Below are 21658 nucleotides of genomic sequence, written 5' to 3'. Positions count from 1 at the left end.
CCGCCCCCGACCTCTGCCCCCCCCCCCGCCCCTATCGGCCCGCTAGACGACGGCGAACTGGCAGACGTAGGGCAAGTTGTCCCGGCAGCGCTTGTCGAACCACTTGCCGTTGGCCGCACCGGCCAGGGCAGCGCAGTTCTCGACCTTGCCGCCGTCGGGCTGTGCGGTGATCTCTGTCTCCCAGTTCTTGTAGGTGATATGGCCGCCAGTCATGTCCACCCAGGCGCCTTCGGCCGCCATGTCGTTGAAGCCCAGCCAGACCTCGGCCTCGCTGCCCACACTCTGGCTCAGGTACTCGTACAGGGCGTCGTTCTCGGAGCCCGTATGTGGGGTGCCTAGGGTGCCCCCTCGCGAGATGCAGTCCTCGCTCGCCTCGTGGAAGGTCTTCGCCTGGACGAAGGCCAGAAAGCACTTCATATGCACCTTGGTACCCTTCAGGCAGACTGCGGGGGAGGGGAGGAAATGGACGTCACCCAAGGTCTCCAGTTCCGGAGGCAAGAGCCAACCGCCAGGGGTAGTCACACCATCCTCCATCCCATCCCTGTATATACTGTCCTCCCTGGACAGGCTCCAGACCCAGGCCAGCGGGCCGTGCTGTGGTGGGCACTGATGCACATCTCAGATTCCCCATTCAAGAGGTGGTGGAGCCCCTGCTGCTGGGAGTGAGGTCAGCCCCCTCAGCTGCACACGGCCCCTCCCTCAGGGTCACACCCCTCTCCTGGGTGCCCCATCCAGCGACCAGGGGAAGAGGTAGGGTCATCTCTCCCCCAAGCAGGATAATTCTGAAGGGGCCTTTTAGCTTGGAGGCTCCACAGGGTGGCAGAGGCTGGCCTTGGGCCTGTGCTGCTACTCAGCTCCCCCTCTGCCCAATCTGCTTCCAACCCCTCCCTCCCTTCACAGTTGGGACCCTGGGCTCTCCCTAATAAATGAGCTCCATCTCAGAGTGGGATTCCCGGGGAGCCCAGGCGGAGCCACCTGCTCTGATCTTCCTCCAGCCCCACCCTCCCTAAGGTCAAGAGGCTGCAGGGCCAGGGGACATCCCTACGCAGAACCTAGACCACACTCCAGGTACCCAGGACCCCAAAGCCCTGCTCCAGGGGCCCAAGCAAGCTCCCAGAGTCTGCCAGGGGCCTCTTCTGGGGCGCCGACTGGGAGGACGGAGCTGAGACGGGCAAGCCCCTGGGACAGAAGAGATGGCCCAGGCGGTGGGCCAGGGGCTAGCTCTCTCAGGCATGGAACTCCAGTCCAAGATTCTAAATTTGAATCTGGTCTCAAAGGTTGTGATGAAGGTATATACTTGGTCAGCTTAGGAGCATAGAATGTTTTTACTTAGCAGTTTGGGTTTTTTGTTTTTTTTTAATATTTATTTATTTATTTGGCTGCGCCGGGTCTTAGTTGTGGCACACGGGATCTTCGTGCGGCATGCGGGATCTAGTTCCCTGACCAGGGATCTAACCCAGGCCCCCTGCATTGGAAGCGTGGAGTCTTAACCACTGGACCACCAGGGAAGTCCCAGCAGTTTGTTCTTCAGCTGGGTTTGTAACTTAAATGTTTAGGCAGTTGGGGTACATTCCTCCATTTGTCCTCTTGCTGCTGACCCCAAAAGTGTTAGAGGCAGGTCTGCACTCCACCCCACCCCCATCCCCTCACTCACTCACCCTCTCACTCAGTTGCTTTCACTTAACACACATCTCCATGTCCCCGTGAGCACCTGACACTCCTGGAACTCTGAACTCTGGGCCTGCAGCATCACAGAGGTGTCTTTACTCACAGATGCCGTCCCAAGGCAGCCAGCCCTACCGCGGGCTATCCTGCAGCTCATCCTAGCCGGGTTTCATTGCCCTTCCCAGCCTGGCGCCACACTGCCTTTCCTTCCTGCCGGGGACACTGACACGCCACCAAGACCCCCTTGGGGTGAAGGATTGACTACCCCAGCTGCTGGGAGCGCTGCTGGGAGACAACTCTTAACTCTCAGCCCCTTTGGGGATTGCTCAGCGGAAGACAGCCCCCTCCCCCATGGTGTGCCCCCTTCCCAGAGCAGCCTGTACCCAGTGACTGGCCCACGAGCCCTCTTGCCCCAACTCAGGACAGCTCTTAAGGGCCCTCCCGTCGTCAGGGCTCCCTCTGCAGTTGGCTGAGGCTTTCGTTGAGACGCGCAGGGCACTCTTCCCACTCCTGCGTCCTTCTGTCTCTTCCCTTCCCCAGGTGCTGATCCTGGGTGTGCTCCCTAATAAACCTCCTGCAGGCTAAACTCCACCTCGGGGCCGCTTCTTGGGAACCCCACCTGCAACACTCCCCCCAACATAGTTAGTCCTCAATAAGTATCAGTTCTCAGTGCCTTACCATCGTTACTGACATTTTGTCACTCTGGCCTATTCATGATCCCGTTGATTCTTTTTTTTTTTTTTGTGGTATGCGGGCCTCTCACCGTTGTGGCCTCTCCCGTTGCGGAGCACAGGCTCCGGACGCGCAGCCTCAGCGGCCATGGCTCACGGGCCCAGCCGCTCCGCGGCATGTGGGATCTTCCTGGACCGGGGCACGAACCCGTGTCCCCTGCATCGGCAGGCGGACTCCCAACCACTGCGCCACCAGGGAAGCCCGATCCCGTTGATTCTTGCTGGCCTTCCATAGCTTTGCTCCTACCGTGCCCTCTGCTTGGAATCCTTCTTTATATTCCTACACGTGCGGGTTCCAGTGAATACATTGATTTCATGAATACACTGAGGCTCCCAGAGCAGGACCCCGGCTGGGTCACCTCTGCCTCCTCGTGCCTGGCAGAGGCTCGCTGGGGGGAGGACCTCATGTGTGTTTGCTGATTGGGGGAGGGAAGGGGCAGATGGCGGGAGGGGAGGGTTGCTCCCCTAACCCCTGATTCTCTCAACTCTTCAGTTAGGTCAGGAGAGCTCAGGAGTGCTTTGTGTGGGGTTATTGACAAGGTGATTTGCAGATAGTGGTAGTAAAGGAGAGGGTGATGAGAGGGAGAAAGTCCCCAAGGAGGCCAGGACCCCGTGAACCTCCTGGGAATCAGCAGACATGGAGGGGGTGTTTAGTTCTCCATATGCCATGGACTTTGCACGGGGAGGTCCCCACCACATCACCCACCTCAGGAGGCAAGTGGCATCTGGGTTGCATGGTCTTGGCACAAGCACAAAGCTTAGACATGAGACCTTAGAGCTTGCCCTGCAAGTCCACCCCCAGCCCTTCGACTTTACAGATGAGGAAACTGAGGCCCTGAACAACACTGTGCTCATTTTAAACATCCCCCCATGTGTTAAGTATTATTGTTAGCCTGTATTCTGTGTTCTCCAGGGCAAGGTCACGCAGAAGTAGGTGAGTTTGAGATGTGTGGAAAATAGAGACAATAGGAAAGGAACTTGGTGGAGAGAAAGAGAACAGGTTGCCCAGGCAGGCTGGCCAAGCAGTGCTAGGGCAGGTGGCTACGAGCTGTGTCCCCGGGCTCCGCAGCTGTGTATTTTGTCCATCCCGGTTTAGCTGGTTCGTGCAGGGCCAGGAAGACCAAAGCCCACCTTTCCTCACACCCAGCATGCACCAGGCAGGCTGCTTCCATTCCCATCCCAAACTGCACTAACTAGCCAGCTGGGCGTGGCAAAACCAGAACCTCTCTATGCCTCAGTTCCCCTCTTTAAAATAGGGGTGATAAATCCTGCCTCAGCGTAATGATGATGATTAAGAGTGGCAGCCTCAGCAAAGCTGCTGACACCAGGGAATGAGGCTCACGCCCTGTAGGGCTGTGGGGGCTGGCTGAGTGGAGGGTCTCCTGGGGTTCATTAGGGTTGCTTCTGCTCCACGAGCGCTGCAGGGCTCGCGCTTCCAGGGGGCGGTAATGGATTCTTGTGGGCGAGCTTGTTGTCCTTTCGGGACATTGCTGCTTCCACACGGCAGGGGATCTTCCCGAGAGAAGCAGGCTGAGGAGGGGGCTCCGTGAATCCAGTGCCCTGGACTACAGGGGCCAGCCAGGGCCCTGGTGCTGGCTCGAGGCTACAGGTGGGTTGCTGGCTGCTGGCCCGAGCCCCTCTGTCTGATGTACCCCTGCCTGGAGAGGCCGCCACGTGCACTCACCCGTCTGCAGGGCCTGCTGCTCTTTCAGCAGGGCCACCTCCTGGGCCAGGCTGTCCAGCTGGGTCTTGAGCTCCTCAAGCATCTTCGGGCTCACGGCATCTAGGATGAAGTCAGAAGGAAGTGGGGACAATCACAAACACGTGAGAAAGGCAGTAGCGAGTGGGGCAGGGCAGGGACTGGGAGGGGTGGACCACTGTCAGCCACAAGGGGACGAGGGAAACGACTCCCCTCGACCTTGATGTCTTGGCATACTCTCTCTCTCCCTGTCCCTGCCGGTGGTAGTCTAAGTGATCGCTCGTGATTTTCCTTCTGCCGGGGGACCATCCTTCTCTTGCTCTTGCTAAAGTGAGACCAGTATTGCATTGTTCAGGAGAGTTGCTGGGATCAGATGGGGGTGGGATTGGCAGGAGCGGGGTGGAGGGTGCAGACAGCTCCTTCGGTGACACCCAACCACCCTCCCAGCTCTAGAGGAGAACAGAGCACAGGAAGCAGGGCCAGGGGCCCTTGAGACCTCCCAGATTCACTTCCCCGGGCTGGAGGAACAAGACACGGACCAAGCAGGGCAGGCACTCGGCCTGGGGCTGTGTGCAGCAGCACAGGTGAACGTGTGTACAGGCTCTGAGGTTGCATGCATGTGGGTGACCTGGGCAAGTTCCACAGCCTCCCTGAATCCACTGTCCTCATCTGTAAAATGGGATGATAATAGCCCCACCTCCAAGGACTCTGAAGAAGAATAAAGACTGAGAGAAATGAAGCATGTGACCAGCGCTGGGCTCATTGTCAGCCCTGTGACGTGGGTAATGTGTCTCTTCTACACCACCACCAATTCACAGACAGGAGACTGAGGCCAGACCGAAGCAACTCGCCTGAACTGGCAGAGCCAGCAGCCCGAACCCGAGTCCGCACGGCTGCAAGCTTGTTCTCCCCACGTCCGTGATGGCAGCAGGTTTCCTAATGTGAGCCTTCCCGAGCACAGAGGCCCGTTCGGAGCCAGTTATTCATGAGAGGCAGATGTGAAATGTCTTCCTCTGCATGTGTAAGCTGAGAGCCAAGTGGGTTGGACCCCAGTCTTTCTGAAATCCCAGGAGCTTCAGGAAAGGCTGAGCTCAGCTTGGGTAGAGGGTGGGGAAGCGCTTCCATGGTCCATTTGGCTGTGCCTGCATAAAGTCCACGGTATGAGGGGTGAAGTCAGACCTTTGTCCACCCCGGATTCCTTTGCAGGGATATCGCAGGAAACGTGAGCAAGAAACATACTGGCATAGATAGAAATTCATGATGTAACTTACCAAGTATGAGGAAATTAACACCCAGATGAGCAAGGCAAAAAAGGGAGTGTTTGGGGCTGGCAAACTAGCCTGACTGGGTTATGTGTGCCTCACAGTGGGCCTCTGCCTCAGTGGTTCACAGCAGCTCTGTACTCAGTCCCGTGATGCACCAGCACAGGGCACCGCGTAAAGTTGTGAAAGCTGGGTACTGCACAAGGGCCCTCAGCTGAGGGGACAGGTGGGGGCCCATGTCCAGCCTCTAAGCCTTGCCCTGGCTGTGCTGCTTGACCAACCAGAGAAAGGGATGCTCTTCTATAATTTGTCAGCTCAGAGCGGGGAGCCTTTTGTGATTTGCACCAAGGTGCCCGAGTGTACAAGGGGCCCTCCAGGGACTGGCCAAGGAGCAAGGTGCTGACAGAACTCCACTGAGGAAGGCGTAGGAGTTGGGTGTTTCTACAGCTCTGGGCTAGGAGTCGGAGCCCTTGTGCTGCCCCTCACTACCTCTGAGCCTCAGATTCCTGATGCATGTTATTGAAATGGATGCCCTCAGGTCCCTGTTCTAAGAGTCTGTGACCCGCTGTGAGGCCATCCTCCCCACCTGAGCTCCTCTGCCAGGTGTGGCCACATGGCCTCTGGAGCTCCAGCTGCCTAAGCCCTCCCTGCCTCACGTCTGGCTGACCCCCATACAGCTGGCTCAGGCCACACCCCACACCAGGGGCAGATGAGCTCCCAGAAGCAGCCTGGGCTCTCCCCCTTCTCATCCCACCCTGGGGGCCAGCATGGGGGCATAGCACATTCTGTCCTCTCGTCCCCTCGCCCATCCTGCCAGCTTGTTCTCCACCACTCAGCGGGCACTGAGGGGTCTCCTTGGGCGCGACTGTCCCTCCTCCGGACACCCTCCCCCACTTTTGTGCGCTGGCCCCTGACTAGGTTCTTCCTTTGATTCCCAGTCCTGGCTGCTCCCAGGAATCACTGGAGACTGGTGGGAAAGGCAGATGCTGGGGCCCATTCCAGGCCCATGATCCAGCATTTCTGGGGGTGGGTCCCAGGTGCCTGGATTTTAATGTATTTCCCAGATGATGCTGATGATGCCTGAGGGAGAACCACCGTGGTTCGCAAATTGATTCACATCTTAAGAGCAGGGATGCTAATTGTCTGCTAGAGTGTTCAGCGCGTATACTGGCCCCTACCTGGAGAAAGAGCTCTGTAAGCATGTGTGGTGTAGGTGGGCAGCAGGTCGAAGGAAGGAAAACCAAGCTGCAGTGGGTTTCAGCAAGAGGCAGGGCTGGACAGGACACTCCACTCTTGCTCTGTCAGCTGTTCTGCAGGCCTCGTCCTGGACCTCCACGGGCCACCTCCGTGGGGACCACATGGAGCTAGGGTTCAAGTGTGACAGCTGAAGAGGACCAGGGCATTGCCTGGTTTGACCTTCTTGTCCATATGATCAAATACATGATTTACATGATTAAATAAATACATACTAAATCTTTGGTAAACTTGAGAAATTAACAACTGTTTTCCACATTCAAAAATTCTGTTATTTGCCTTTGGAACTGTGTATCCTTTACAAAGAACATCCTTGGTGGCAATTTCAGCTAACGTTCGTGGACACACCACACATGCTGTGAGTCTTTTTTTTTTTTTAATGAACGTTTTGTAAAAGGTAATATAGCCACATATAACTTTAAAAAACCCAAACAGTTCAGAACGTCAAAGTCTCCTTCCCAATCAAGTCTGCCCTTAGCTCCCTAGTTTTTCTTCCCAGAGGTAATCACTGTTACTAACCCTTGTGGATCCTTCCAGAAAATTCTATGCATATACAAGTAAATATATTTTTTTATATAAGTCCCTTTTTCAAAACCAATGTCAGCATAGTATCCATTCAAAGTATTGAACTTTTTGTTGTTTACTTTATGAACTGAACCTTGGGGATTATTTCCTATCAGCACCCAGATCCACCCATTCTGTGTTGCAGGCCTGTGGGTCTCCATGGTCCTAATGTGCCCTTATGTACATTGTCCGTGACCAGTGGGCAGATGTCCATTTACAGAAGAGGCTCAGAGAGGGGCCTGAGGGCAGCCCATGCCCCTCTGCCTTGCCTTTTCTGTGCTCTTGGCCCCAGCCACCTGTTTCTCTGCTTAATCAGCACTCTCATCCCCTGGAACTCTCTCTCCTCCCCTTGGGGCCCTGTGTGTGGGGGGGGGTGACAGCCCCGTTCATTGCCATGGCATTTCACTAATGTTGTCTCAAAACAGCCCGAGAGGACCTCACTGCAGGCAGGGCTCCAAGGGCAGGCCTTGCTGAGGCCAAGGCAACCCAAGGACACCCCAAACCCAGAGGCAACAGAGGGAGAGCAAAGCTGCCTCCACTATCCGAGTTTGGGTTTGAACATTTTTATTTCCTCGAGGCTGTGATACACTATAGAACTAAGAATTAACTTGTTCCTTCCCCGCCCCCGCCGTGCATCGAGTATATCCTATGTTCCAGACACTTCACATGTTTTCTATCATTAAATCCTCACAACCAGCGTTGTGAGCAAATGCCACAATCCCTATTTTACAGTTGAGAAACCTGAGGTTTGGAGATGCCGAGGCAAAGCCTGCCAACACTCCTGATGAGAGTCGGACATCTCCAGACTTCTGAGCCAAAGGTTTGATTTCTGTAAAATATTGGGGTGGTGGGGGAGTGGATGTCAGTTTAGGTGATCTGGAAGCTTCTTTCCGATTCTAAGAGCCAGTGACTCTTACAGTTTTGACAACCGCCCCTGCTGCTGGAGGACTCTCCCAGCTCCCAAGGGGTACTCCGCTCAAGTTCCCTGGACTCATGGAGAAGGAAGGTGAAGGAGGGGAAGGGGAGTGAGGGCCAGCAGAGGAGAGGGCGACCAGCTCCCTGGAGGATGGGGAGGGGCTCCACCCCCTCCTTACCTTTCTTAACATTTGCAGCCTTCTTGACCTTGGAGGTGGGTGTCTCAGCAGTGACCTGGGTCAGGAGGGAGAAGAGGCAGAGGAGCAAGTAGGGCCCCCAAAGCTCCATGCTGCTGCACCGGCTGGGGCTGCTGCTGCCGCCTGCAGTGGACCTGGGTCAGAGAGCACTAGTGGCTGTGGCCCGGGCTGCACGTCTTAAGGCAACTGCCACGACGACCTCTGTCCAGGAAACCCTCCCAGAGTTGGCTGCGGGAGTGCCAAAAAAAAAAAAAAAAAAAAAAAAAAAAAAAAAAAAAAAAAAAAAAAAAAAAAAAAAAAAAAAAAAAAAAAAAAAAAAAAAAAAAAGCTTGCAAAAGGAGGAAGCCCTTGGGGCCACAGAGCCTCGCTGCCTGGGGAACACCCACCCAGCATCCTGGCCCCGCCTTCTAAAACAGAGTCATTATTTTCTAGGATTCTGAAAAATACACGCTAGTTGTCATAGCTCACATCTGCTGAGCAGCTACCTTGGGCAGGCGCTGGGTCATACTTTTCCCTGGCCTCGTGGAGGCCTCACACCAGCAATATGAGGGAAGTGCTGTCATTTCCCCATTTTACAGTTGAGGAAACTGAGGCTCAGTGAGGTTAAGGGAACCCAAGCTACCCAGCTGTAAGGGGCAGCGCCAGTATTTGACCCCAAGCGGGGTGACTCCAGAATGGTCACGTCTCCTTACAGAGTGAGCTGGGGCTGACTGCTGGATTGTCTAGAATGTTTGCTGTGATTCTTTTGTGGTTCTGTCTCTATGCACTTGATGTATCTTTGGTTAAAAATACAAGGGAGTCCTCTCCTTTTTTCACTTTCTGTTTCTCAACTATCCTGTCTGAAGCAGAGGTGACCATGGTGGGAGAGGGGCAGCTGTGGTGCCCCAGAGTGGTGCCAGAGATGGAGCGGGGAGAAAAGAATGTCCCCGTGAGGAGCAGCGCGGTGTGGGGTGTCAGGGCGCAGCAGGGTGGAGGGGGGCACCCCCAGGGGAGCAGAGGTCCTGCATGGAGTGTTGGAGTCCAGGCGAGGAGAAGAGGTGATCCGCATGGGAGAGCGGGTGGTGGCAGAGGTGAGACAGTGGTTACATACAGGGGCACCCATCGAATAAGTACATTTATTAAAGACCATGGGAGCCAGGTTTCTCACTGTCAGAAAAGGGAGGTACAAATACAGAGAGAAAACTAGAATGAATCCTATGGTGTAGGATTAAAATTGGAGCTATCGGTGTGCAGTTGTGGACTCTGACACCTAAAGAGGAATCTATAAATGTCAATGGAAATGTGCGCATCAGTCTGCCAGCTGTCTGGGTGGAGCAGAATTGCCTCCAAAGCCTCGAGCACTCCTGGCATCCAAGTGCCACCTTCTATAATAAGTACAGCTTTCCACTAAAAAGGAACCAGAGCACCTTGGAGAAATGGCTGATTTCAGGGCTGGGGCAGGAAAAGTAGAAAATGAGCCCAGAACAAGTTGTTTTGCCAGAAAGCAAGGAATTGTTTAAAGAAGGATGGGAACGTGCCAGGACACAGAGCCAGCTTGAAGGAGCTTCTTGGGGCCAAAATCAGGGACAGTTTGAACATCAAAATAGTGACAGTAACAGCAAAACAGGAAATCATGAGCATACACAGATATAAATAAATAAGCAAATACACTGGAAGTCTGATGAGCAATGGGGTATTTTCATCATCTCAGATTACTTGCCCACAAAATACTTATTAATTACAAAGAGGAAAGCGTCACCTTGCAGTGGAGAAGCCTGGAAGATGTCACTTGAATGAAGTGACCCAAGTAAGCATCGTCAGTAATGGGCCAAATGGAGAGCCTGCAGCACCTGAGCACCTGATGGGCTGCGGTGAGGAGAATGCGGCATCACCTCCGTGAGACTCTTGCCAAGGAAACACTACACTAGCCCAACTGAGGGGCTTTCTACAAAACAACTGCCCAGCAACTTTCAGAACCGTCCAGGACATGTCTGAGGAGCTGTTTCAGACTGAAGGGGATTGCAGGCACAGAGCAACAGACACAACGTGTTTGGACCAGACCCTTCCGCTCTCATGGACGCCCTTGGGACAACTGGAGAAACGTGGTGGGTCTGAGGAGCACGTGGCAGGGATGTACCCCTTGGGTGTTACTGTCCAGTTTGGATGGGGTGTTGTGGCTATGGAAGAGAGTGGCCTTGTCAACAGGAAACATGGCACTAAAGCACAACCTTTGGGCATCAGGTCGGCAACTCACTTGAAAATGGCTCAGGGGAAAAATATTCTTTGTACTGTAGTTGCAGATTTTCTGTGAGCTTTAGATCGTTCCAAAAGAAAATGCAGTGCTATGTAATTCAGGCTTTCCTTCCAGGGACCCCGCCTTGCCCCATCTGATTTGGGGAGGGATGTGCCTGCAGCCCAGCCTGGCTGACCTCCCCACTGTGGTCCCCAAGGGCAGGAGCCTGGGGCAGGCAGCAGGCACTCTGTTGGCCCTTTCTGTCAGGGGCCATCCCTCACATTCTCAAGAGTGGGAGAGGGTTTTATAGTCACAGCTGGCCCCTCAGTGGGATGGTTTAGGGCTGAGGATTACGCGACCTAACAGGCAGGGAGCCTTGCTTCCTGGAACTTTGGGTGGGTAGCACATAGCAAGAGAAAATTAAAATTCTTTTTAAAACTCCATTGCTTTTTTTTTTTTTTGCTGTATGCAGGCCTCTCACTGTCGTGGCCTCTCCCGTCGTGGAGCACTAGCTCCGGACGCGCACAGCCCCAGCAGTCATGGCTCAAGGGCCCAGCCGCTCCGCGGCACGTGGGATCCTCCTGGACCAGGGCATGAACCTGCGTCCCCTGCATCGGCAGGCGGACTCCCAACCACTGCGCCACCAGGGAAGCCCTCCATTGCTTTCTTGATTTTCTCACCTCAGCTTTTTGGCAGCAGGGAAGTGGGAGGAGTTTGTTTCCAAGTATGAGGCCAGGACAGGCCTGATTGTTGAGGCCGTGCCCTGGCTATGCTGGGGAGGAGGTCCCAGAGAAGCTCTGCTGTGGCCGTTCAGAAACCCGGAACCCCCTGCTCGAGGTGTCATCCCACAGGAGCCACACAGGAGCCAGGCTGTGTCAGGACCCGCCTGGAACTGTTCTTGCCCCATCGGTCCCTCATTCACTTCCCAATGTGCCCAGGCCTGTGTGAGGCCCTGGGAGTGCAATGTGAGGGGCCCTCTGTGCCAGTGGGACTGAGGTGGGCCTCAACAAAGGCAAGCGGCCCACCGTCCCTCAACCTTTGAGATAAAAAGCAGATGGGAAGAGGCCACCTGGTTTAACCACCACTCGATATGGGCTGTCCTTTTCCATTGACCCTGTCAGATGTCTCCATGTGCTTGCTTAAATCCTTCCTGGGACGAGCAGCTCATTACTCTGCAAAGCAGCTGGTTCCATCATTAGACGCTCAGCTTGTTATAAAGTCCCCCTGTGGTGAGGCAGGCAGGCCTCCGAAACATCACCCTGTGGTCCCTGGCGCCAGCCTCTGGAGCAGTCATTTAAGAGGCCAGCAAATGTTTGCAACTGGCCTTCCTGTCCCTCTCTGACTGTCTCCTCTCCGTGTTCCTTCCCCGCTTCCTCCCAACTTTTCCTCTGAGATAGGGTTCCTGGACTTATCTTCCCAAAATCACCTTTGGATAGAATTCTGCTTGTCACTGTCCTCGCTGTGGTGTGTTTTCTCAAGCAGTCTGCCATGGGCAGGGGCCTGTGCCTCCCGTGGTCCAAATGGACACGCTGTTCAGAACCCACCTCTTTGTAGCCACCATGCCTCACTTGCTGCCAGTGTTAATAAGCTTATGGCCATTGAACCCCCGGGTCCTCTTGTCCACCCCCAGCTCTCCCTGGCCAGGTGAGAACCAGCACTGCAGCCACCTCCAGTGGACTCACCACCAGCCCCGGTGAGGTCTATGGATTTCATCATCCCAGCGTAAAAGATCTTCTGGTGGCACCGTCCCAGAGGCCTCTACCAGCCGGTAGGGGAGCAGCAAGTGGGGGTGGTTTCAGCCAGGAGAATGATGCTGGGTTAATGTTCACGAATGACCCACCCTCGAGGAAAAGTCTGTGAGCTAACACACCACCCTCAGGGCCCAGTCTTTTCACATCAGTTTCCCTGCACAAAGAATCATCTTGACAATAAAGCCAGAGGCAGAAAAATCTGAAGAGAGCTCTAAAAGGCACATTTCAGGTTTCAAGCGTTTTTTTTTTTTTCCCTCCAAAGCTGTTGGAAGTCTGAGTATATAAAACAAGCTCTGGCCACCCCACCCATATCAGCCCAAACAACATGAAAACTTCTGGCCCAACATGGAACCATCCCCCACCCCTACCCTCTCCCTGCACAGATGTTTCCTTTTAGCTCCACTGGCCCTATATCAACAGAAATGAGGCCCCGCCTATGGAGCAGAGAATTTCCACACTCTCTTCAAAGGTAAGAACATCCAGGGTGCACATCTCCAAGAATATTGCAAGGGCAGTCTTGGCCCTTAGTCAGAACCAAAGACAAATGGCCTGTTACCATGGTCTCAATGACCGTCATTAGGAAAGTCATTTGCTCCTTTCTGAACCCTTTTTGACAACCTTGTTGTCATTCATTCAACAAGTATTGCCTCCGTCCTTGTGTGCCAGGCCCTGGGGCACACAGTACTGGGGGAGGCAATACCCCACCTAGCCAAGTTCTTGGCACCATGGGGCCACATTCCTTGTTTTGTCCCTAAAGGTCAGCAGTATCCTAGTGGAAAGAGAACTGGGAGTCCTGGATTCTAAGTGGAGCTCAGACACCTGGCACTTGTGTCTTCTGGGGCAAGTTATTCAAGACCCAGATTCCTCTTTCACAAAATAGGGCAATAATCTCTGCCTACACAATGGGATTCTTGTAAGGAGTATGTGGAGACCCTGTGTGTGAGGCAGCTGGGCCACCTGCAAAGGTGTGGGAAAGGAGGACTGGTGAGAGAAGCTGCACCGCCCTCAGAGATCCATGGCCTCTGTCCACCGCTTTACTCCTTCCACTCCAGGGCTGAGACAGTAAACGACCTGACTTGTAAGTTTGGAAAGAGTAAACTGGGCGTGTGGCCATTTTGCACTTACCTGATGTCTTCAGCTATAATAGCTCACACAGGAAGAAATAGAAAATCTGATTCGTTTTGTAGGATACTATAGATTTCCATATGCCTTTCTGACACCTGTCCCTCGACCCCTCCACAAATGGCCTTAAAATTCGACAAATATAAACCCAGTTGTGCATTTAGGGATCCTGAAGTTTCCAAATTATCACACTAGCCCTGCACAGCCTCACTAATTAAGTTTTGCTGGTTTCTCTTTTTCCCCCCATGGAACTCCTCATAGAGCCCATGTCCAGAATCTGCAGATGCCCCCAGGGAATGAAATGACTGGTGACAGACTGCTCCCTTCTAAAGCTCTCTCCCTTCTCTGGAATTTTGCAGAGAACAAGCTTTTGGTTTCATTGATTTTCTCTATTGATTTTCAGATTTCAATTTCACTGATATCTATATTGCTCTAATTTTTATTATTTCTTTTCCTCTGCTTACTTTGGATTTAATTTGCTCTTCCAGTTTCCTAAGGTGGAAGCTTAGATGATTGATTTTAGATCTTTCTTCTTTTCTAATATACGTATTCAAGGCTATAAATTTCCTTCTAAGCACTGCTTTTGCTACAACCCACAAATTTTGATAAGTTGTGTTTTCATTTTCATTTAGTTCAAAATACGTAATTTCACTTGAGATTTCTTCTTTGACCCAGGTGTTATTTAGAAGTTTGTTGTTTAATCTCCGAGAGTTTTGGGATTTTTCTGGCTATGTTTCTGTAATTTATTTCTAGTTTAATTCTATTGTGTTCTGAGATCAGATCATTGTGATTTGTCTTATTAAATTTGTTAAGGTGCATTTTATGGTCCAGAATGTGGTCTATCTTGGTGAATGTTCCATGTGTGTATCCAGCTGGTGATGGACGCAGCAGTCTATAGATGTCCATTATGTGCAGTTGGTTGATGGTGTTGCCGAGTCCAAATATGTCCTTACCAATTTCCTGCCTGCTCCATCTGTCCATTTCTGATAGAGGGGTGTTGACGACTCCAGTTATGATAGTGGATTCATGTCTTTCTTCTTGCTGTTCTATCAGTTTTTACCTCATGTATTTTTATTTTTTAAACATCTTTTTTTCTTGTCTGTGTTGGGTCTTTGTTGCTGTGCGTGGGCTTTCCTAGTTGTGGCGAGCGGGGGCTACTCTTCATTATGGTGTGAGGGCTTCTCATTGCCGTGGCTTCTTGTTGCAGAGCACAAGCTCTAGGTGCACCTGTGCCTAGTAGTTGCAGCACGCGGGCTCAGTACTTGTGGCTCCACGGGCTCAACTGTTGTGGCTCGCAAGCTCTAGAGCGCAGGCTCAGTAGTTGTGGTGCGTGGCGTGGGCTTAGCTGCTCTGCAGCATGTGGGATCTTCCCGGACCAGGGATAGAACCTGTGTCCCCTGCATTGGCAGGCGGATTCTTAACCACTGCGCCAGTAGGGAAGTCCTACCTCATGTATTTTAATGCTCTGTTGTTAGGCATATACACATTACAGATTTTTATGTCCTCCTGGATAACTGACCCCTTTAGCATTATGTAATGTTCCTCTTTATTCCTGATAACTTTCCTTGCTCTGAAGTCTCCTCTGTCTGAAATTAATATAGCTGCTCTAGCTTTCTTTTGATTAATGTTACCGTGGTTTATCTTTCTTCCTCCATTTATTGATACTTTTAATCTATATGTCTCATATTTAAAGTAAGCTTCATATAGCTATATTAATTTCGCTGGATTTGCCTGTTGGTCTCTCTGATTTGGGGAGCAGTGGTTGCCCTGTGACCTCACTTCTCTTACAGATCTAAGAAGCATTGTTGCTTTTTCAGTTTATTCAGTTCTGATATCTCCTCCTCATTTACTTCAGGGGCTGGCCAGGTCCAACTTCAGGGGCTATCCCAGCAGTGAGTTAGGACAGCTTCAGACCTCCTTGCTAGGACATTAAACTCCCTTTTCAGCCCTGGCCCTGGTCCAACACCCTCAGATCCACTCCCACCTCTGTTTCCTTGGTACCTGCCAAGCCAGGTCTTGCAATTATTTTGATGAGTAATATCTTTCTTCCCATGGCAGGGACTGCATTTCCCTGCTCAGGATGGGCTGTAATCAGACCCTAGTTATGGGTCTGGAGCCAATGAGGGAAGGTGAGGCAGAGGTTGACAAGTATCACCTTGTGAGACATCTGCCTCAGTATGGTCCTTGCATGGGAACTGGTACAGTGTTTCTTTTGGGAAATGGCTGCTCTCGTTTAGCTAGGGGTGGGGGCTCCTTCTGCCTGCCTGAAGCGTTCCGGGGAGAATGAGGGACCAAGATCCTGTCTTTATCCCAGGTCAGAGTCCCTTTCTTCCTGAAGAAAGCCCTGTCTCTGGCAAAGGAACCTGCCGAGGATGCACCTTGTAAGGAGTATGTGGAGACCCTGTGTGTGAGGCAGCTGGGCCACCTGCAAAGGTGTGGGAAAGGAGGACTGGTGAGAGAAGCTGCACCGCCTCTTGAGCCTCCCTTGCAGCTCTGCCGTTCTCGCACAAGCAGTGATACTGGCACGAACTTCTTTATACTTCATGTTTCTACTCTCCTTTGGTTACGTTTGCAGAAGTGGAGTTTTAGGTCAGCGGGCATGAAATGTTTAAGACTTTTAATACCCACTGCCAGATTATTTCCAAAAAGTTTTGAATAACACAGGTTTACGCTCGACTGGCAGTTATATGAGACCACAGCCTTTACTGAGCAAAATGCAAACTGCTGTCAGTATTCTAATTTCATGTGTTTTGCACGCTTGAATTTACACAGTTTGAGAGACCAAGGAATCACAGAAACAATAAAACCAATTTGAATATTCTATAACATTTCGTTCCCTCTCTGCCCACCCTCACCCTCCCCGCCCACAAGCTGTTGATTGCCTTTTGGCTGACTTTAGTTTTTCTCCCTGACATTCATTTAATGGCCACTAAAGACAGCTCTGGTTCTGCTGTGGATTTCCCCAGGACAATATTTTTCCAAGTCTTTGCCAGTCTCTGCCTTCAGTTTTCACTTATTCTGAGAGCTGCAACCATCAGACAATTCTAATAAAGCCTCTCCTGGAGAGACCTTGCTCATTTGGTATTTTGTTTCATTTGTGACGTACCCTTCTTCCAGGTGGGGTGGCCTTCAAGGGAAGGTATGGATGGGGTGGTAGACACAGACGCTAACACCTACTTCTTCCCTTCACTTGCACCATAACTGCTTAGCCAGCAGGCCCAGTTGGGTAGCTGTTGTACAACTGGCCTGGGAAGGCCTCACCTGTCTGTCTCAACTATCTGATGTCTTTAATCATCAAAACTGAAGGTTTCTAAACTTTATTCACATTCTGGTTGCATCTGTGCAGTCCCACTGTTAATGTTGCAGCACGGTCAGTCAACCAGGGGCAGGGGAAGAGAAACAGGCTGACTGCTGCCTCCCTGGGAGCACTGTCATGGCGCCTGTAAGGACAATCACTGGGGAAAAAAATAAAGAAAAAAAAGAACCCAGGCTATTCTCTCAACAGGGCAGCAGCTCCAGGTCCAAGTCTAGGCAGCTGCTTCTCTCCACAGGACATACCTGGCCATGCCGGGAGGAGGTGCCTACGCCAGGACCTCTGGAGTCGTCCTTAAGGGCTTCAGCTCGCATTACGTTCTTTCCATTAGGCAGTAACTTCCTAACTCCTTACCCTATTTGTCTAACTGACATGCAGAGAGTAAATGCCACGGCTGAAATGCGCTCTTTCATGAATCAGCTCCTTCCCCAGGGCTCTCTTTAAGGATTGATTGGGGAGTTTCAGTTCCCCTGGAGAAAAAATAGAGACTGCTCAACCCGTGAATAGACTTAATCCCAACACACTGCACCGTGAGTAGAACACAGGCTTCTAGAAAGAGCCTTCTGGAGCCATTGAGAATGGCCTCTCCCCTTCTGTCCCCAGAGTAGGAAGGTGAGCTGAGTAATCAAATGACAACATCTCTGAAGCAGCCCTCTTAATGCTGATAAAACATGGAAATCTTACAAAACACCAGGGAGTGGCTATAAAACACAAAGCAAGTTCTAAACAAGAGTGATAAGAAAGGTTGGCTAAGGACCAAAGTACATGTTAAGCCCCAGACTCTAGGGGAGCTAGGTTGGGAATCTCTTGGAGGGCAAGAAGCAAGAACTGGGCTTCCCCCAAAACTCGGGGAGGCTCACCAGCCAGGCAGAAGCCCTGGGTCCGTACCTGGAGCAGAGCGCCTCCTCCATCTCCCCCACCAAGAAGCCCCCAAATACACGAGGTGAATTTACTTTTTTTTTTTTTTTTTTTTTTTTTTTTTTTGCAGTCGGTGGGCCTCTCCCTGTTGTGGCCTCTCCCGTTGCGGAGCACAGGCTCCGGACGCGCAGGCCTAGCGGCCATGGCTCACGGGCCCAGCCGCTCCGCGGCATGTGGGATCTTCCCAGACCGGGGCACGAACCCGTGTCCCCTGCACCGGCAGGCGGACTCTCAACCACTGCGCCACCAGGGAAGCCCGAATTCACATTTTTTGTGTGTGATTCTTATTTTGTAGGCTCTACAGGGGAGAAAGATTGACAATATACATATCATAAACATTTCCTTTGAACCATTTTTCTGCTAGGTCTTGATGTTGTTGTTCTGATCTCCTGTGGCAGGTGGTAAGTCTCCCTGGGGAGGCCTGTGACCAGAGCCCTCGCATTGGAGCAGACCTCTGGACTTAGCTGTCATTCACTAGACAAGGGTCAGACTCTCCGAGGGGTCACCGAATGGCACCTTGGCTTACAGCTGAGGAACTCTAGCCATATCAAGCCAGACCAGAAAACAGACTTTAATTTTACATGTACAGATGTTGCCTTAAATTCATAATAGTTAAGAAAAATGTATACAGACTTCAGCTTAAAAGGAAAAGTAGAAAACAAACACGTGGCAGTTGGGGGTTGATGTGCAAATCATCCCAGGAATCCAACTTTCTGTCTCTTGGGCCCCAGGCTTTCCTCCTTGTGTAGAACGCTCTGCAGGGAGGTGTGCAGCACCTTGCCCACGCGCTTGCTGGTCTGTAGGACAGAGAAGGGATGGAGAGGGCACAGGCCCGCTTGTGAGGCACACACACTCTGACCAAGAGAAGCTCCCCGCCAGCTAGCCATTGTAAAGCTGCACGCGTTCCATCTGCCTTACAGGACTTTTATTTAATTAACAAGTCAATATAAAAACAAACCCCAAACCCCGACTACACAGTAGTCGCATTCTGGAAAAACCTCCATTTTGAAAAAGGAAAAAAAGAAAAGAAAAGAAGAAGAAGGCGGCAAAGCCCAAAGCAGCAAAGCAGCAAAGGCTGCCTCAGTCCTTAGCTGCTGCCACTAGAAGCAGCAAAACTGTCAACCCAATCAGGACTTGGCTACAGCCACTGTGCTGCAGTGAGAAGGCATGGGGAGGCCACAGAGAATCCAAAAATCTGTCTGATGAAGGAACAGATGGTGCTGAGGACCCATGTTAACAAGCAGTTTCTAATTCACCTGCCACCAAAGGAGACCTGCTCAGATAGGACCAAAGTCAATACCCGGATAGAGTCTTTGATGTTACCGACATGCAGAGATGCTAAAGGCGTGAAATGTTGGAATCATGACAGGTCAAGAGGTCAGACAACCCACAGATTTCCTACGCAGCAGAAAGAAGGGGGCCCTGGCAAAAAAGCCCAACTATACAACAAAAATCTTTCTTTAGGCAACTGTTTTTCCGTCCCATGAATCAGGTTAAGAATACAGTGAACCAACTGCAAGTCTCTTCATCAAGCCTTCCACGTTCCCATAGCAGTCTTAGTTTCACCTGTGCCACTGGTTCCATTCCCAACAATGTCAGGGAGAAGGGCACCCAGGCCTTGACCCCCACCCCAATCCTCCTAGTCATAGGTGGATTCTCCCTAGGGCTGTGTGCCTTCTCCCCGACCCCTGACTATAACAAGGGATGAGACTCCAAGAATTACTGAAAACTCATATGAAGAGAAGATCTCAGTCTACAGGCTGGGGAGTGATCAGTTCTATGAAATGCAAAGTCAGGGTTAAGGTCCAAAGTGACTTTGGAAAGATTTTAATCATGGCATTAGAAAAAAGAAAAAATGTCCAAGTTGATCGAGTAGAGGAACTGATTATTCATGTGAATGAAGACAGGGAGAGCAGAAGAGGAGATGAGACAGACAGACACCAGGACTTGAGAAGTCTGAACCTGGACTTGCTGGAAAGAGACTGCAGAGGCTGGGGGTGGCAGCCGCACAACAACCTGAGCTTCTAAGCTTTACCACGAGCGGCATCTCCAGAATGCTGCCTCCCCGTGTGAGGCAAATGGTGAGACACAGGGCCTCAGGGCCATGGTCCCTCTGAGCAAGGTCTGCAGACCTCATTCCCGAGCCCCAGGGGAGGATGAAGCCCAGCTCACTGGACAGCACTCTGGTTCTCCCACCCATCCACGGCCGACCTGGTTTATGAGGTTAAAATAGCTCTTGGCTGGAGGCACACAGTCCAGGTTTGAATCCTAGCTCCCGCATTTACAAGCTGTGAAGCCTGTAGGCAAGTTCCTTATTCTCTACGTGCCTTAATTCCTCGTCTATAAAAATAAGGGTAACAACAGTTTTCTCACAGGGTTGTTGAGGAGTAAATGACATGATATTATTTAAAGCACTAAAAACAGGGTCTGACACGTAGTAAGCACACAATAAACGTTAACTATTATTTATTGTTTCTGTTGTTGTTTAGATAACTGCAATTCTCATCAGACTCTCCTGGAGGGGGGATGAGGGGGGGAGTTCCTTCGAAAAAAAGATTTGAGAGCCACCCATCTAGAGGCCTCTGGTAGAACTTATTATAAAGCTTTTTAAGAGCTTTTGTTTAAGAAGAACCCTTGCTGCCATGCACAGTTGGAGACACCTGAACTCAGGGTGCTTAATGGGGCACAGAGTAGGAGCTGACACTTACTGCAAACTGACGACACGTCAGACGCTCTGACACGTGCTTCCCCTCCACTCAGCCTGCCCACCCCTCACAACACCCGCAGCAGCAGGCGCTACTACTGTTGTTATCCCCATTTGCAGATGAGGGAACTGTGGCCCGGAACCCACATTTGCAACCCGGGCAGTCTGTCTTCAGAGCTTATGCTTGGGCCCTCAACACTACACACAAGGCCAACTTTTTGCTTTCAAGTAAGATGACAAAAATAAAAACAGACATTAAGTGCTTAGTGAGAAGTTACTATTTCTAGAAATGAAAGAAGAGTATAGATGACCTGTGGGCATGTGTTGTGAGGCAGTGGTTAACTAAAGCAAAAAACTGGGGCTGGCTAACTCTGTTCCTGGCAATTCAGTCAGTCAGTCAGTCAGTCTGTCAGTCTCAAAGTCCTCAAACACTTCTGGAAAGTCAAGGTGGACACGAGGGAAGGAAGGTCTGGAAAGACACAGGTCAGCATGACCTGGTCCCTGCCGCAGAGGGGCTTCCAGGCCAATGTGGGGGACAGACCTGTTGACCAATCAGTACAGAGCAGCTGGAAAGCACCCTAGTGGTGCTGCCAGGCCTGAGGAGACCTGAGGGGAGCAATCCGCCAGTCGAGAGGATTTCCCCCTTTCCTATTCATCTCCACTTAAACACTTCCGGACCCACGAAGAATGGGGAGATGGCCATCCTTCAGCCCCCTGGCTCCACCTCTGCTCACTCCCTTCAAGGGACGGGAAGCAGTCAGCCAGGATTTCAATTCCCTCATCAAATCACAGAAACTTGGGATTTTGGAGCTACAAGTGACTCTTCACATTATCAGTCCAATATTCTCATTCAGAGATGTGGAACTGAGGATGAGAGAGGGAAAGGATAAGAGACTCTTATGAGCAGGTCACTACTTCCTGGTCCAGAGCCCTCACCGCCACCACCCTCAGCTAGCTCAGCGACATCTGGCTCATACCAGCTGCTCTCCAAGCCCCAAGCCTGGGGTGAAGGGGGTCAATGGGGAGAATTCCCACAGCGTGACCAAGCGGGCAGGAGGTAGCCAATACTCCCAGCCAGGTCCAAGCACCTTCCTCAGAACCAGTCTCACCTCCATCATCTCAAAGATGCTCTCTGGGTCCAGGCTGCCCTTTCCCACTTTCCTCATGCATGTCACAACTCCCTTGCTGGTCACGGACACCAGCAAGCTGGCCAAGGAGCAGGCCTCCTCCTGAAGAGTAGCATCCACCACGTGCCGATAGCCAATCTGCAAAGTCAGGATGTGCGTGGTGTGCGTGGGCAACGCACATCCCAGATCCCCACTTTTGAGAGCGGCGTGGAGGGAATATCTAC

The 21658-nt window shown here is 51.7% G+C and overlaps 2 protein-coding genes across 2 annotated transcripts in view; both read right to left on the bottom strand.

Annotated features, from left to right (window-relative positions):
* Window positions 1-22: 22 nt before the first annotated feature.
* Window positions 23-8479, bottom strand: CLEC3B (C-type lectin domain family 3 member B). The gene is made up of 3 exons (XM_007463896.1): window positions 8270-8479; window positions 4081-4179; window positions 23-443 (listed from the first exon to the last, which is right to left on the bottom strand). The coding sequence occupies exons 1-3, from the start codon at window positions 8376-8378 to the stop codon at window positions 43-45; spliced, it is 609 nt and encodes a 202-aa protein (XP_007463958.1). The 5' UTR covers window positions 8379-8479; the 3' UTR covers window positions 23-42.
* Window positions 8480-18159: 9680 nt separating this feature from the next.
* The window catches only part of EXOSC7 (exosome component 7), a 30576-nt gene continuing 27077 nt past the window's right edge, over window positions 18160-21658 (bottom strand). Inside the window, exons 7-8 of the mRNA XM_007463895.1 lie at window positions 21417-21572; window positions 18160-18400 (exon numbers count right to left, since the gene is read on the bottom strand). Coding sequence (XP_007463957.1) covers window positions 18296-18400; window positions 21417-21572 — 261 coding nt within the window. The 3' untranslated portion in view covers window positions 18160-18295. The remainder of the gene's footprint in view (window positions 18401-21416; window positions 21573-21658) is intronic.

The sequence above is a fragment of the Lipotes vexillifer genome, unplaced genomic scaffold (assembly GCF_000442215.2).
Source record: "Lipotes vexillifer unplaced genomic scaffold, Lipotes_vexillifer_v1.1 scaffold1227, whole genome shotgun sequence".
NCBI classification, from domain to species: Eukaryota; Metazoa; Chordata; class Mammalia; order Artiodactyla; family Lipotidae; genus Lipotes; species Lipotes vexillifer.
This window is presented reverse-complemented; position numbering and strand designations above follow the sequence as displayed.

What these genes read in the sequence shown, in the direction of transcription:
- CLEC3B (XM_007463896.1), bottom strand. Translation starts at nt 8,378, where the DNA reads ATGGAGCTTTGGGGGCCCTACTTGCTCCTCTGCCTCTTCTCCCTCCTG. An exon ending in GGCTGCAAATGTTAAGAAAG is followed by an intron (nt 4,180 to 8,269) that starts GTAAGGAGGGGG and finishes ACTTCATCCTAG; the next exon opens with ATGCCGTGAGCCCGAAGATG. An exon ending in GCAGCAGGCCCTGCAGACGG is followed by an intron (nt 444 to 4,080) that starts GTGAGTGCACGT and finishes CCTCCCCCGCAG; the next exon opens with TCTGCCTGAAGGGTACCAAG.